This window comes from Argiope bruennichi, chromosome 2, assembly GCF_947563725.1.
Source record: "Argiope bruennichi chromosome 2, qqArgBrue1.1, whole genome shotgun sequence".
Taxonomy (NCBI): domain Eukaryota; kingdom Metazoa; phylum Arthropoda; class Arachnida; order Araneae; family Araneidae; genus Argiope; species Argiope bruennichi.
The window spans coordinates 112,485,609-112,503,070 of NC_079152.1; the positions used below are offsets into that span (position 1 = coordinate 112,485,609).

General features: G+C 25.6%; 1 protein-coding gene across 3 annotated transcripts in view; it reads right to left on the reverse strand.

Moving 5' to 3' along the window:
• The window catches only part of LOC129989696 (chromodomain-helicase-DNA-binding protein 1-like), a 38,603-nt gene that overhangs the window by 16,390 nt on the left and 4,751 nt on the right, over positions 1-17,462 (reverse strand). For all 3 annotated transcript variants that reach the window (XM_056098096.1, XM_056098095.1, XM_056098094.1), the window contains exons 2-19: positions 14,197-14,471; positions 13,055-13,226; positions 9,423-9,506; positions 8,711-8,781; positions 8,349-8,588; positions 8,086-8,219; positions 6,592-6,808; positions 6,396-6,496; positions 5,579-5,760; positions 4,466-4,593; positions 4,114-4,330; positions 3,926-4,015; positions 2,641-2,831; positions 2,419-2,554; positions 2,268-2,320; positions 1,849-2,002; positions 236-388; positions 41-112 (exon numbers count right to left, since the gene is read on the reverse strand). In XM_056098096.1, the coding sequence (XP_055954071.1) occupies positions 41-112; positions 236-388; positions 1,849-2,002; positions 2,268-2,320; positions 2,419-2,554; positions 2,641-2,831; positions 3,926-4,015; positions 4,114-4,330; positions 4,466-4,593; positions 5,579-5,760; positions 6,396-6,496; positions 6,592-6,808; positions 8,086-8,219; positions 8,349-8,588; positions 8,711-8,781; positions 9,423-9,506; positions 13,055-13,226; positions 14,197-14,471 (2,670 nt within the window). The remainder of the gene's footprint in view (positions 1-40; positions 113-235; positions 389-1,848; positions 2,003-2,267; positions 2,321-2,418; positions 2,555-2,640; positions 2,832-3,925; positions 4,016-4,113; positions 4,331-4,465; positions 4,594-5,578; positions 5,761-6,395; positions 6,497-6,591; positions 6,809-8,085; positions 8,220-8,348; positions 8,589-8,710; positions 8,782-9,422; positions 9,507-13,054; positions 13,227-14,196; positions 14,472-17,462) is intronic.

Consider the following 17,462-nt stretch of genomic DNA (forward strand, 5'->3'; position numbering starts at 1 on the left):
CATATTGAAATATTATGGATAACCGAAACATACGAGTTACCTGAGAACCTTCTGCATTGAAATGATCCAAAGCTTGTTTTCGTAGTTCACCTTTAATAGATCCATCCAAGCGCTATTCAAAAAGAAGATAAAATTAATAATGAACAATATATTTTGTCATATTCTACATGTGTATGTACAAAGTATTGTACATGTACAAAGCAGTTACGAGAATACACATGAAACTAATTTTTACCTGATATGAAAAATGACGAAGCTGCATATATTCACTCAATATATCAAGCATTCTAACCATCTGAGAGAAAATCAATACTCGATGCCCAGTTTCTTTCAGACGACATAACAATTTATCCAAGAGAACTATTTTACCACTACTACGAATCAAAAGCTAAAAGAAAGAATTTTACATAAGTTGCATTAAAAATATATAGATACTAGTAGGCTGTGTGTCCTTGTATATATGTGTACATGTCTATATAACACAAAAATACAGTAAACAAGATAAATTAATTTGGTGTGTGCTTTTCACATCAAAATTTACACATTACATCAAACACACACACATTTTATAGAGCAATAGAAAGAATTAAAATTATAATTTTCCCTGAGTTGTTTTTTTTTTAATTTTCAATTACTATGCTTGTTACAAATATTATTTGTTTAAATATTGTTTTCCAATTTGTTAAAAGATATAATTATGAAAATAGAGATACCATGAAAAGGACAGAAAGTAGGTGAAATTCAACAATTTACATTTTAAAAATATTTATATTGGCATTAAATGCATATTAATAATTTTTGCATTAATTGGATCTTCTGCATTGTGAAACAAAATAACGGAACATATGCCAGCCTTCAAATGTATATAAATAAGTTTTATATAAATCCAAGCGCCTTGATCACATAAATGGTTTTTGTATAAATACATTTCATTGGAATCGGTTCAAGTGTGCTCCAGTGAATTGAAAATACTCATGTGGTGAAGAAATTATTTAAGAAAGCTAAACTTATGTAATAGTTCTGATCCTACTCCACAGTTTGTTATGAAACATTTTATCAAGTTCATGGAACTACCAAAATTGTTAAGAATAATCCTTCTCTTATCAGGTTTATAACGTCATTATGTTTATAATTCATTATATGAAATATAAAGTAGCTTTCTCTGCATTTCTATATGTTTCCTTTTTTTTTTTTTTAATTCTAAAAATACATTTTTCACTACAGTTTTTAAATTTGTTAGCCTACTTTTCGACTTGACGATTTAAAGAATACCCATAAAAAAATAGCACATACAAATTTAGAAAAAATAGCTTAATTTTAAAATGTATGTGTATGTATCTTTGAATAACTCACTTTTATCCAATTCAAAAGAGCAACATCACTGCATTTTTAAATGAACATTGAGGTATCATTGTAACTAAAATTTCAGTAATAAAGGTATCAAAATTGACTGATGAAACATATATCATCAGAATAAATGGCCTGATAAAACATGCCTGTAAAAATATTCATCTAATTCTTTCTAAATATTTCTGCATGTCTTAGCATTAGATGAAACACTATCATATTTTTAATTCAAAGGACCAAAACTTTAATCACTTCAAATAATTTTTTGTTATTGTTGTTTGTTTCTAATGGCACTTGTCGTAGACAAGCCCGCAAACGAAATCAGCGATTGTAAGCCGAGAGAGTGTCTCTTGTCTCACTAGATATTATTGAAATATATTCTACATATAGATATTATTCTAGAGAGAATATTCTATGGAACAATAAAATATATGCATACAAAAAAAAATACTATACCAGCTTGGAAATGCTAGATTAAATCTTGAAAATAAAATATTTTACCTGCAAATGATCCAAATTGTTTGGATTGTCAACACTTCGAACCAGCATTGCATGATTGCAGCATTTTTTTAATTCCATGATGATATTACAAAAACTGCCTATGTTTCCTTTTAGACCTTTACTTAAAGCTTTGTAATTTTTGGTCAGAATCCATCTTAAAAAAAAAAAAAAAAAAAAAAAGATTTATAATGACAATTTTTTATATATTTAAAAAATATAAAGAGAATATCAGTCAGTAAAAAAACACTTAAATTGTTTTATCATTAAATTAAAAGAAAAAATTCATCTTAATTCTAAACAGATTAATATTTTTTTTAATTGCATAAGCAGTAGTCCTATAACTTCTCAAATATTTAAAACTAAGTTTTTGTAATTTCCTCTCTATTTTTTTAACCTAGAATAACAAAATTTCAACATACTTGTAAAACTGCTTCTGTACGGCTGTCATTTCAACTCTTAATATGCGTTCAACCTAAAATACAAATTAGTCCTTATAAATTTTGCAAACCAAAACAAACATAAATGGGCAATAAGTGAAAGATTATGTGCAAATAAATCATAATAAGTTACTTTAGCAGGTAAAGATTTTTCCACGTCTTTTTTAACTCTTCGCAGCAGGAATGGCACCAATTGCTTATGCAATTTAGGATATCCTTTGTCAGCAGTCTCTTTGTGTTCATCTTCAAATTCAGCCCATGAAGAAAATCTAAACAAATTGAAAATTAAATTTTTAATGATTATAATATAAATGATCTGGCAAATATTTCATTATTAACTGAAAACAGTACATACTTTTGAGGCATAATGAAGTGAAGAAGAGCATACAATTCTCTTAATGAATTTTGAAGGGGTGTTCCAGTAATCAGTAAACGATGATTTGTATCAAATTCAAATAAAGACTTATATAATAATGAATCTTCATTTTTCAAGCGATGCGCCTCATCAACTCCTAATACAGCCCAGCTAATACTTGATAAAAAAGTCTTTAAAAAAATGAAAATATTCAGTTAGCATTAGATATAAACAATAAATTGGCAGTTTTATAAATATTAGAAATATACATGAAAGAAAATTAGTTAAACTCTTGAAATAATGATTAAATCATATGAAAATGGTTTCTGAATTCTATTTGATTGTATAAGATGCACCTTTATTGTCTCCCCTAACAGTTGCATCCCAATTATAGAGCCAATAGGTGAAACCTTGTTCAAGATCATTTTATTTATTGAATAAGTAAAATTTTAAAACTATCAAGAAATTACAGAAAAAAGTTTTTTTTTTTTTTTGTAAAGTCACCAAATGGTATATATAGAAGGTATATTTACAAGGATAGATTAGATATATGAAAATGAGGAATTTTTACAAAAGAAAACAGAGCAAAAAAGGCAAAGGGAATTCTTTGTTAGTAATTTAGATATAGATATACAAGAAAAACGGATTAAGATTTAATGGAATATAGCTTGCAATAGTTGCATATATGCTTTGAACTCAGCTGCAAAAAGCATGTAACAATTCTGACAGTAAATTAACTTTTTAAAAAAATGTTAACTCCTCTAACAGTTTGTTTACACAATGTTTTACTTGCCATTACTGTATTTAGCAAAGAGAACCCCCCCCCCCTGCAATGTTGTTATTGATTTAGTGGTTTGTTGTGCTATAGTTAATTTCTATTCCATTAAATCAATGTTGTGTATTTCATCTGATATATCATCTTAATTCAATAATCAAACTACCTACTCCCTATGCATTTCCTATCTCATGTTCTATTACAAAAATATCTAATCTACCCTTTTGTAAATCATCATACAAAAAGAAAACTTATTGTTTAAGTTTAAAATATTAAAGAGGGCAATGCTTTTTCAAAAAAAAATCAAACATTCAAGAAGACGATTAAAATATTTTCAATAAACCACATATTTATTTTATCATTTACAAATAAATTTGATAATGAGGATAATCAGAAATAAGTTTCATGAGACACTGAATTTGAGAAATTTATTATAATCATTATACATTAAATGGAAATAATTGTCTAGATATTTAATATTTTAGCAAAAAGTTAATTCACATTACTTACTTTGTCTTTTAGCAACAATTCATATGTTGTAATAAGAACATTAAATTTCAGTCTTTTGTTACCAGGATGACACCATTCATATTGTCTAATCTAAAATTAATATTGAAAGAACTAATGTAAAAACTGACAATACAAGAAAGAAAGGAAAAAGATAAAAAATATTAACAAGGATTTGAACAATAACTTACAACATTCCTGCTATTAACATCACCAAGGTAAACTATAACATTCATTTCTGGTGCCCACATTTCAAATTCTCTCTGCCAGGATGTCATTGTTGAAAGTGGTACAACTAATAAGAATGGACCATACACAGAATGTTGATTAAAAAGATAATTGAGAAAGCTGATCGTTTGTATAGTTTTGCCTAAACCCATCTCATCAGCCAAAATAACACTATTTTCTCTGAAACAGAAATATAGCAACATAAGTAAATTTTTTAATAATAAAAATTTTTTAAATAAAAGGAACTAGCAATTACTTTTTTATAAAATTGATCTCATAATTAAAGCCACAAGAAGAAAAATCAAAGTTGCTCACTTGCACCAAGAGTTGGCCAACCAATTCAACCCTTCTAATTGATAATCTCTCAATTCTAAGTTATTGACTCCACCAACATATTTTGGTTGAGCTTTAAGAGGTATAAACTTTGGGCGAACTTTCAGAGCCTAAAATTCCAAAAAAATTTCATATATTTTTATATCATTAGTCAGTAAATTGTAAAATCATAAAAATTATTTTAATTTAAAGGTAAACTTTTTTTTAATTTAAAAAACTGTAAGCAATATTTACAGATGTAATAAAGCAAATTAGCAGAATATGTTTATCATGCAGAATTTAATTTATGCATGAATTTCAAAAGATAATGTCTTTACAGATAATAGGAAATTAATAAACTATGAATGAATGAATAAAATCAATGTATTGATTTATTATGAGCAAGAATTAAAAGGGATAGAATATGATAATTAATAACATAAAAAATTATGTATCATTAAAAGCTAAAAAATAAAATACAAACAGAAGAATTGGCCCAGTGTTTTACTTCTCAAATTTTAATTACACAAAAATTAGTACATAAATAATTACTTTAAATAACTAATCTTAAATAATTGAAAAACATTTTATATTTAAAAGGAGAAATGACTGTAAATGGAAATAATTTATTCTATTAATTAATCATAATATCCTACAGCTTATTAATAGAATACAAAACAAAATAAAATTTAAATCTGAAAGAGTAATTTGGCCTTATTGGCACTTACTTCAATAAAAAAAAAATGATGTTGCTTGTTTGTAAAATTATCCACAAGTTTCAAAGATAAATTTATTTATGACATTATTAAATTATCTTGTCTTTATTAACAAATGAACAAACAAGCCAATAAAGGCAAAAAAATCTATGCAGATTGTAATGGTGAGATAGAAAAAAACTAAGGTAACTAACAGCTTTTAACCAAACTGCTGCAGCAATCAGAAAAATAACATCATATATATAGTAAAAAATCGGTATATATCTCAATATTTTTGACAAGTAGAAGAATATTTTGAAGTAGAAAAATATTTCAAAAAATATAGAATAAATCAAACCAACTAAATTATAAAAATAAAATTAATTATAATTAATATTTCAAATAATTGACATATACTTACTTTACAAACTTTGCTTGGAATTTTCTGATTTTTTTGACGGGCAAAGTACTCATCAATTTTATTCTGAAATTTCTTTTCTATCAAACTACCTTCTTCCCATGTACATTCAATATAAGGCAATCCAGACCACTTGCAAAAATACTCGGTTTCACTACCGTCCCCACTTTTTGAAGGACCATGAGCTGTAATAAAAAACATCAAATATAATTCAATCATACTGAAAAATATCAAACAGACATTAAGTATCTAAAAAGAATACAAAATAAAAGAAGCATACTTTCAATATATTTTTCAGAAAACAATCATTAATATTTGTACCTTCCATTTAAATTCGTCAATTATTATTGTTTCAATTATTTTAGAAAATATGTTCTAAGAACAACTCAAAAATTAAAAAGTTCAGACAAAATAGACATATTAAAATAAGCATACATATTTAAAATGAATAAATATATTACTTTCAAGTTAGAAATACATCCAATTTACAACTAGAAACAATCAGCTTCTACTAATTTTTTTTAAAGCCCGAGTTTTTCATCTTTCAAAAATTTTCTTCCATCAAACCTCTCAATTCTACACTTAAGTAGCAAAAGTAACTACAATAATTCAAATAATAAAAAATGCTTACTTTGCACATTTAAAACTTTGTAATTTTCATTAAGGATCCATAATTACAAAACAAAAATTCAAGGCAAAATAATTGTTTTTTCCCCTTCAATAAAAAGCCTCAATAAGAAAAAAATTCAATTAATGCAAAATGGAAATGGCAACAAAAGACCATCTATATATAACGATTTAAAATATTAAAATCATGTACCAATAATCCTTTCCATCTGAAGATGCTGAAAATGAACATCCTGAGAAAGCTCTTGCTGACATTCATAGTATTCTAAATCTTCTGGTGAAGCATGACTTTTCCTGAAATGAAGCAAATATTTTATGCACACAGTAATTTAAAATAGTTTATAGAAACTATAAAAACATGCATTTCAATAATTAAATAATTTACTAACCAATCTGCTATTTCTTCTAATCTCTTTTTATAATTTTCCAGCTTTTTGATCCCTTGAACTTTTTGTTCCTTCAGTGTGGCTTCAGACTCCCAAGTATTGTGCAGATAAGACCAACCTTTCCATTTAATTAAATACTGCTCTTCAGTTTCTGTAGCTTTTTCATCATTTGGATTGCCAAAATCATCCACAGCATAAACTGTAGTAGATGCACCAGTGGCTAGAAAAATAATTATATAAATTAAATCAACATAATAATGAAAAGAGTTGAAATGCAATAATACAAAATAAAGCATCCCAATGAAATCTACAAGTTACAAAAGCTCTAAAAACCAAATTTCCTCCTTTAATCTTTAATAGCTATCTAAGAAAATTAAAATCAAACAGGAACAAATAAATAATTTTAATAGGAATATGAATAATTTTAAATTTTAATAAAATATAATTTCAATCAATCTCAAATGAAAATAATTTAACTATGTATTCAAAAAAACAGTTCTATAAAATTACTCAGAAATATATTATCCAATTAACAAAAATTTAAAACATCACAGGATTTTTCAAAACAAAATCAGAAATAAATATCCAGTAAGTAACAATAGCAAATTTTAAAATAAAATAAGCAATGTAATCTTAAATTAATTAAAACTATTATTTGAAAATAAAACAATTCAACTGTATTATTACATTCCAAGTTAATACAAACAAAAATAACTACTATAATTATAGCTAGGTATATATTAAATATTAATAAGAAAAGATTTATTCACAATAAAGAAATTTCCATACAAATAAAGGGAAAAAATAATTAAGTAATTCAAAATATTAATCAAACAAAAACTTATGACATGAACATATGCAAAATATACATAATAAATTAACCAAATTGTTACTGAAAATACATCATAAAAATTGGTTTAAATTTAATGATATAAAAAATCCCTCCTTGCTCTCAAAAAATTATCTAGGAAATAACAATACAATTAATTTAATCATCCAAGAAGTATCTTTTGTATTTTACTTGGTTTCAAAGCAAATAATTTACATTTGTTGATGCATTTTCATAAAAATTCCACAAGTAAAATTCAATATATATCATTGATACAATTACATGCAAAACAGTTTTTCAACTTCAAAATCTTATTTCCCATAACTAGAAGGTATTTCAATAAAATAATTGGCTGCTTGCAGAGAGGAAGAGAGGGAATGTAATGTATAATAAAATAATAAAATACAAACCATCAAACACCATTTTTTAACTTAAAGAAAGGATGAATTAGTCAGAAGATTTTCAACAGATATCTTTAAACTGAAGAGAAGACAAAAGTTTATAAGCTACTGAAATAATTAAATTAGTTCTAACCTTTTTTGCCTCCATCTTGCAAGCAAAAAAATGAAGACCAATATGTGAAAAATTTTGTCTAAACAATTCACTAATTTATATCTACACAAAAAACGAGTAAAAAAATAATTTTTAAAATATAAACATTATCATACCTCCTTTTTTTCCTATTCTGTGATCAAGAACTTTCTCAATTGTTTCAGCTATTTCTTCTTCCATCATAGTATCATTATACTCAATTTCTATCAGATCTTCAGAATCAGTTTCATCTGCACTTTGTTCTTTATAACTGTAAAATATAAATGTTTTTCATAACTCTGCTTTAAAATTATTATGAAAAAAAAACAAGTAGTCATAAAAAAAATACATAAAAAAAAAAAAACCTTAAAAAAGGTAGTTTTTTTTTGTTTTTTTTTACCTGACTTCTTTTCTTGTCTGCCGCAAAGGCACTTGTTTCTCATCACTACAATCAGAATCATATTCATCTGAAGATGAAGTTCTTTTCTTAGCCTTTACTTTCTTTTTATTGCTACTTGATTTGGAAGGCTTCCTTCTATCTGACTGATTAGCTTTACTTCGTGGAGTACTCTTCTTGCTTCTGTATGATTCATCAGCACTGTCACTCTCACTATCATCAGAATTATCCCAATCTTGAGACCTAATAAAAACAAAAATCTCATTTGTTTAAATATGATATTAAGAAATTAATACTGCTTGCTTCATCAGTAAAAAAAGCTTGTTATTAGTATGCAACTGCTGAGGAAAAATATTACTACATACTGTTTTCTTCTATTACGCTTTGCTGGTTTGGAATCGCTTCCTCTCCTACCACTATCACTTTCTTCAGAATCCTGAATAATGAAAGAGATATAAAGATAAATAAAAAAAAGCTACTAAATTAAATTTTGATTTATAATTCAAAATACTTCAATAAAAACTGTGTAAATTTCAATTAAATATAACTTCTAAATATAAATCACCAAATTTATATTACATGGTTAAAAATATAAATTTATATTTAACCACATTTTTAAGATTTATTATTACTATTATAAAGGCTAAAGAAAGGGATGATTATCAATTAAAAATTATATAACAAAACCATTATCACCTGAAAAAAAATTGGATTTATCTGAAATTCTGGTATGCAAATTCCTTTTAAACGAAGAAAGAAACAAAGAAAGGCAAAGCACTTTCATTTGAACTTTTGACCATTTTAAAGAATTCAAATTTTGCTGAACCTAATCTATTGCTCCAATTAAATTGATATCATTAATTTGAACACATAATATGACTGAAAATTTCAATACTTGATATTATAGTTTAAGGAACAAAATATACAAATAACAACAAATACCTAAGGCCAATACAAATTCAAACCTGCAGTATATAATGTTGAAATGGTATTTATACCTATAACAATTGGGGGGGGGGGGGGGGGATATAAGACAAAATTAGTTTAGTCCATTTTATTAGAAGACTGTTTTCTTACCTCACCAATATTATATCGTTCAGGCTCCTTGCGAGATCTACCCGACCTTCTGATTCCAAACTCTTCAGGATTTTCTTCCCACAACTTAAATTAAAAGAAAAATATTAAAAAATAGCCAATTAAAAATGTAAGCAACAGAATGAAAAAAACAAAACAATATCTCTATATAATTACTTTTTTTTTACATATGCATGAATGGAAAAATACAGGTAACTAAAAATAAACTGTGGGCCATTTTGAGTCATTTGTAACAGATTTATTAGACATAATGAAATTAATTTCATACACATACTGTTGCAGGTATGGAAAGATGAATTTCACAAAATAATAATAAAGCTGTTAGCCTTACTGAAACTAAAACTGGTTTAGTAATCATAATAAATCTATGGAAAAAGAATTAAACAAAACATTGATAATGTTTGAATGATTAAAAATGCAAATAAAGAAATGAATGACACATAATATAAAATTCATATCAAGTTATTTTTTATTAGTCAATATTATAATTCGTTGGTCAAACTTTTTCAATAATGCTAATATTTGGAATCTGCCCTTCTCTGTATGCAGTCAAATCTGTTTTTACACAGTAGAAATTACACATTTTTGTTTTCCTTCTCAAACTTCATAAATAGCTATAACAAATAATTTTTTAAGAAAAAAGTTTTTATTCTGGTAATTATATTCCATTCAGAGAAATTCAATTCTCTCTCTATACATAATAAAATAATTAAATTACATACGGAAACATTTTTCAGCATTCATTAAATATGGAGATTTTCAAAATGTGCATAATTCAATACTGTTCATCATAGTCCAAAACATGCATCTTCTTGTGATAAACTGGCCCCAAATCAGCTTCATCACTTGTAGATTCTAATTGATTTATTTTTTGGAATATTTTACTTATTTTCTTTTGGAATTCGTTAATGTACATAATATGTACATACATTATATACCATAACATTGTATAAGTATTAGTATAGAAAATAATATAACAATGTTATAATGCCAACACCAATTAAATTGCATAAAAAAAAAAAAAGAATGCACTAAAACAGATTTACAGCACAGGATTTTACACTGATTAATTGGTGATTTTAGTATTAGGATTTTTCTCCCCAGCTACTTTCCTTTGTGCAGAATTCATCTCCCAACTTCCCGCAATAAGAACACGGTTAGCATGAAACAAATTTCTTGCTTCAGAGGACTCTAGATGCATTCTAGGAATGGAATGCATTTTCAATGGGCAAACGAGATAAAATTTGAACTACGAATAATTAAATGATGCACTTAACATTTGACATTGTTCATAGCGAGAAATTGCAGCAAAAACTAAATTCTTTTAAATATCATAACCAAAGGGGAAAAAAGCATTTTTTACATTTATGCATACATAAACACATGTATTTTCTAAATATAAAATGTTTTCAGTTTTATATATGTACTTTTGGATTTACATTTTAAATGTGTATTTTTAAATTTTAATATTTATTTCTGGGAACACTGCAAGAGCATGTCTTCCATACTGAAACAAATGTATTTTCGGTTTTGACAAAAAATAAATAAATAATAAAAATATCATTTTTATGATACATTAAAAATGATTGATAATGATGATAAAAATGATATATCATAAAAATATTTAAAAAACAATCATGATCAAAAAATTAAGTCAATATTTATAATATTAACAATAAAGAAATATGTGGTCTTTATCAATATCTTTTTTAAATTAAATTAATAGTTAACTTAAATGGATACATTATTTCTGAAAATGTTGACACTGATGCAGAAGTATTGCATGATATTAATTTTGTATTGATTTTCATAGATGCAGCAACAAATAAGTTATGATATGGCTGAACTGCAAATGTAAATTTACTTCTGTGTTAATTCACCATATTTAGCCATCTAGAGCATTTTATCTGCAGTCTTATAAAGCTAAACCATTTCAGGACAAGTATCAACATAAGGTAGTCAACCATCTAACTCTCCGACCCGCCCTAAAGCACACGGATTTAAACCATAAAACTGAATGACTGGACCGCCGCAACAGCAATTGGCAGGAACTGTGGTTGAGTCCTAAGGGCCGTCACCGGCCACGGTACAACCCTCCCCGAAGGAAGTACGTCCCGTCATCGATCAACATAACATAACATCAACATAAGGTAGGAAAAAATGCAATAAAATTCACAACAAAGCAATGCAATGTTCTAATTGAGTCTTAGATTTAAAAAAAAAATTATAGAAAAGAGTAGCAATATTCAGAAATTAGTAGACTATTAAAAAATTATTGCTTCTTACTTTAGAAGTTTAGTAAATGGCTTTTTTAAACATTTCACATTTTGAAAATTTAATCAAAACCTATTTTTTAATCCAAATGCAAAAATAAAATTTTCTTTAACTTATTAAAATTTTTTATAGTAAAAAATTTGGCAAGATTGATTTAACAAATAATAATTTTCAAATGGATGTAAATATTAAAAAACACTGCAAAGAAAAATCACAATTATTGAAAACCTATATCTTCCAAGTTAAAATTTCATCCAAATGGATTTTATGCAGTCAATAAACATAATTATAGCACAATGAATTACAATTTAATACAGCACAGAATGAATTTAATACAGCCCTTACACACTGTTCCAAAAAATTGCACTAAAACGACATATTAATGAGAATAATAACTGAAAATGTAATGTACTAAAGAGGTTTCATTGTGTTTTCACCTCTCTGATGTTCAACATATCTCTTTAGGGCACCAAATGCTTCCTAGTATATTCTTATTTCTGTTTATTGGAACAACCTATGTATTCTTTAACAATACATAAAAGGTTAAAAATACTTTTATCAGGCATGACTAAAATAAATTCTTCACTATCTAAAACTTTAAAAATTGAAATGTGATTTTATATTCAAAATTAAAAATTGAACCTCATTTTTCAAGTCCCAACAATATCACATTGTACGTATGTACTGTCCTATTGGGATAACCATTCTGATATTTCAATAAATGGCAGTGAATTGTTGAAAAAAGAGGAAACAGGAGGGGAAAAAAAAAGAATATTAAGAGTTAATATATATTATCCCCACCCCTAGATCTATTTCAATTTCACCCTGGATTCTTTCTCCAAATATTTCCCTTTTGTTGGTTTTCAATCCTGATGCATCCAGTCTACAAATCATTATGATTATGCATTCAATTTCACACATATAATGTATGGGAAAACAAAACAATTTTTTTTTTTTTTTTTTTTGCACTTCTTAACAAAGTTAAGCACTTCTTTTAAGGTGTTTAAAAATAGTGTCCAAATTTAAGTACTTTCCATGATGCTTTCCATCCTGTCTTAATTATATGCAATTCAAATTTTATCTTATTTGAACCAATAAAACATAATCCTCGGAAGAAGGAAACATAATTCTTTAAGTGATATTAGATTTCATTCCATTATTTAATTTCAGATGGAGACGACTCTTCTGTTCCTTATAAAAACCAAAAAATAAAAAAAAATTAGCTTTTTTTTGGAGAGAAAAGGGTTTATTTTATGCTTCAGAATTTGTAAGAAAGTAAAAACAGATTAAGATAAAGTGATAACAATAATATATATGCATTTTCATTTTACAGTACATACTTGCTTTAAATCATCTAATTCTTTTTTTATCTTAGGAGAACGTTTGATTTCTCTTTGTTTGTTTGCCTTTGAAGTCTCACTTTCTGGAGAACTTTTGATTTCGTTATCTCCATCACTTTCAGAATCTTGCTCAGAATTAGAAGCATTTTCTTTAACGGAAGCTTTACTTTCCCTATAAAAGAAAAAATTAATTAATTAAAAATGACAAATAGATATATAACAGAATAAAAGATAACTGCCTTGTAAAACTATACTAATTCCAGAATACTTAAATTTCAAATTTTTGATTAAAATGGATTTTTTCTTAAGAAAGGAAATTCACAATTGTGATATTGAAGCGAAGTTTGAAAATTAAGTAAAATTATAACTGTAAAGTTTTTTTCATTTTAAGTTTTTTTTCTGCACTGCCCCTATTAATTTTGAATAAATCTTGATCAAATAGCACAATGCAAATAAAATGTTAACTTGGCTGAAAAAATATTCTCCAACTTAGTAAATTAATGATGAAAAAACTTTTTCATGATCTAGGGCATATAAATATATGAAAATAAATTTGGAAAATAAGACATTTAACTAATAATAAATAAAAATATATATAAAATATGTTTATTTGTAAGATTATAATGAAACAACTCACAGTAGGATTTTTGTTAATTACCCTTGCTTACTAATAAGGCAGTGCACAGAAAAATATAAATAACATCAAAATTCATTTTTGTAATTTCATTTGAAATTAGAATTATACTTGGTACATTTTGCATAACACTGACACATCACTATATCATACTCTTTTATCCACCACCACTACAAAAGGTCTACGTGTTATGAATTTCTGTTTTAGATCACATTATTTAAGATACTGCATCAAGATAAATTTTTTTATTACTCATTAAAGTCTCACTAATGAGGGACTTATAAACAGTGACATTTAGTTACAGGATTCAGTATAATCATTTAATATTATAAAATAATCACAAATAAGTGAATAAAAATAATGAATCATTTCAGCCAAAATTAAGAAGTTAAATCTTTGATGGCCTGAGAATAATTTTAAACATTTATTAAGAAACAAATAGTACCTAAATTTGCACAATAAAAAAAAATACATATTTATATAAAATTTTTAAAAAATGATTTCTTACCCGCCCGATTCTGAATCAGATCCTGAATCTGATTTTGCACTATTTGACTCTGAGTTAGAGCTTTTCTTAGATCTCCCAGAGTCAGATTTTTCATTATCTGAGCCGGAACCTGAATCTGAACCAGATTTTGCAGACTGAGAACCAGAACCTGAGCTAGAATCTGAATCAGAATCACTATCTGAATTTTCATTTGCAGAATGTGTTTCATTTCTTTCTGATGAATCTTTGTCGTTGTTTAGGCTTGAAGACAAATCACCTGAATTTATTGATTCTTCCTATAATTAAAAGTTTTAATTGAATTTTCAATATAATAATCATGTAATAATCTCTAAAAAAATCTTCAGGAAAATTAATTATACATAGCATTAAATCAATTATTTGAACACACACATATTCAACATGAATAAAAATAAAATTCTACACACAAAATAATAATCCCACTTTTCTACAAATTACTTTTATTCATTTCATTTGGAAAAGCCTAATATTGAGTAATATTAATACTATTTAATAATAGGATAGTATTAAGTGAATTCACGTTTATTTAAGGATTTCTCAAAATGCATGTTATAAAAATTAAAATAAATATAAGTTTTTAATAGTACTTCGAGATTTATATTTGCCATTAAAATAAATTTTTTAATGTAAAAAAGAAGTCACAAAACATTTTTGAATTTTTAAGAAGTTAAATTCTAACAGAAATACATTTTTCATTTTTTTTTTCTTGTTACTTTACTGTACATTTAAAAATATTTCTGGAAAATTTCAAAATGTAATCACATTTACAAGGGTAAAACATTCATGGGCATATCATTGTAAAAATTGCAACCCAAAAAAAATGTTTTTTTAAAGGTTATATCTTCAGAAAAATATTTATATAAATTTGTTTGCTAAACATTACTTGTACAACAACAAATAAATTCTCTAATTCTAAAAAATGTAAATATATTTAAGTAAATTTGAACCTAACATTTTGCATTTTTAAATTCTTGATTTCATTTACAAAAATTCAGAGCATGCATGCACCCAAGCTTTTTTTTTTTACAAAATGCTCTTTAAAATAAAATCTACTTCCGTCCTCAAGAAAAAAGCAACTGATCTGAAAGAATGCAGAACTATGTTCAAAACATGAACACTGAAATAATAAATCCATGTAATCCATCACTAAGACAAATGTAATATTTTGTTTTATTGAAATCGCCATAAATGGATTATGAATTAAATGAATGAAGTTTATATAGTATACCGCCAGAAGCAATAGGTTTGTAAGCTATGCTAAAGGAGAAAAAAACTATTTATATAAAACTATTTTATGCTTTAGAAAGCAATACAAAGCTTTTCATACTTTCAGAAAATCAAAAAATATTTTCTGCAAATAGCATACACATATTTTTGTGCTAATATTTTTTTATACACATGAGTATTTTCTTTTTTATTATTATTATTTCCAGCTTGACATTACATTACAAAAATTAACTATTTTCTGTGTGCAGTGGTTATTTAATATTTCAATTGTATAGTTGACCAGATTTTTAACATATATCTAAAAACATTTTTCCAAAAAAAAAAAAAAAAAAAAAAAAAATTATATTTTTACTAAATTTAAAAAAAAAAAAAAGAATTACATAAACTATGAAAAATTATTCTTACACATGATCTAAATTTTAATAAAAGTAAAATCAAGAATTTAAGGAGATTACTACTAGATGAATACAAATAAAAATTAACACGATTTAAAGTTATGCTGAATTAGTCACTACTTCAATAAACTGTATTCTTTTTTTACATGAAAACTTCACTTACTGTTTTCATTTTTTTTAAGGAAAATATTTGGTATTTATAGAAATAAAGGTTAGAATTTTCCATTTTAATTAGTATTTCATTCTCTTCTAATTAAATAAAAAAGAAAAATTTGCACGTGTGCTTTTTGCAAAAGAAATAATTCTCAATGTAAATGGCAAGATTAAATTGCTTCACAGCAAAATGTTTCAATCAAATAAGCTTCAGCCATAAAACATCCTTATATTTCTCGGAGTTTAACTTTTTTTAAAAAAAAATTCTTAATATATATCGCAATTAATAATAATAATGAATGTGTAAACGTGTGTTGAATATTAGAGGCCAGATCATTTGATTTAGAGCTACCAAACTTAAAACATATATATGTTTTAACATCAATTCAAAAAATTATCTTTTTAATAGGACTAATTAACTACAATTATTTCATTTCAATTTTTTTTATTAATTTATAAAAAATATTTTTAAGCAATATTTTATTATTGATAAAATTGGATAATTTTATTTGTTATTTCCTCTCAATTCCCCCTCCCCATTTTTGATTAAGTCTGGCTATTTTTTCATGATGAGGATTTCAATATAAGGTATGCTTTTAATAAAATAAAAAAAAAATAAAATAAAAAAATGAAATTTTATTGTACTTTCACGATTAAACTTCAGAATAAAATAAAAAATTTTGGAAATAGTAAAAAAAAAAATTATTTTTAATACTGCTGTTATTTCCTATGATATAATTGAATGCATAAAAATATAAGTAAAAAAAAAAACTAAAAAAAACATGACAGTGAATAAAATAGCTTCTAAAATAGAGTTTATTCATGTCTATAAAAATTTACAAATTAAAAATATTTTTCTGAAAAAACATTAAATCCAAGTTAGGCAAAATATTTCATCAGATTATTTGCCTATCTATGATGAAGGTTATCATAGTTATTTACAAATATTTTAAGGATTATAAGCTTAGGTATATATAGATCTGCCTACCTATATGCAATTTGTAACAGACAAGGAGAAGGTCTCAGGTAAGATAAAGTGGAATGGAGTAAATGCCCTCAATACTTCTAACTAGTCAAGATTTAAAAGCTAATATAAAAATTAGATGCTCATCCTCAGGCAAAAATTTGATTATATATGGTGGTTCTAAATTAACAAAACATTTCAAATTCAATTGAAAAAGAAAATCTATACAGCTAAATATATTCACATATGGTCTAAATACTAATTTGATTTAAAGATTTCAATCTGTGCCACTTAATAAAATCGATATTTAGTTCAAAAACGTTTTTCCACAACTGCAAATTGGCCAATTCAATTAGTTGAAGAAATAAAAAAATCTCAATTTTCACAACAAACTTTATTTCAGCATATTAATGCATGTGGATCACTACTTACTCGCAGAATAATAAAAGTTACACAGTCAATTATAATTGAAGTTACAATTATTCAAAATGCAGCAGCTGATATAACAA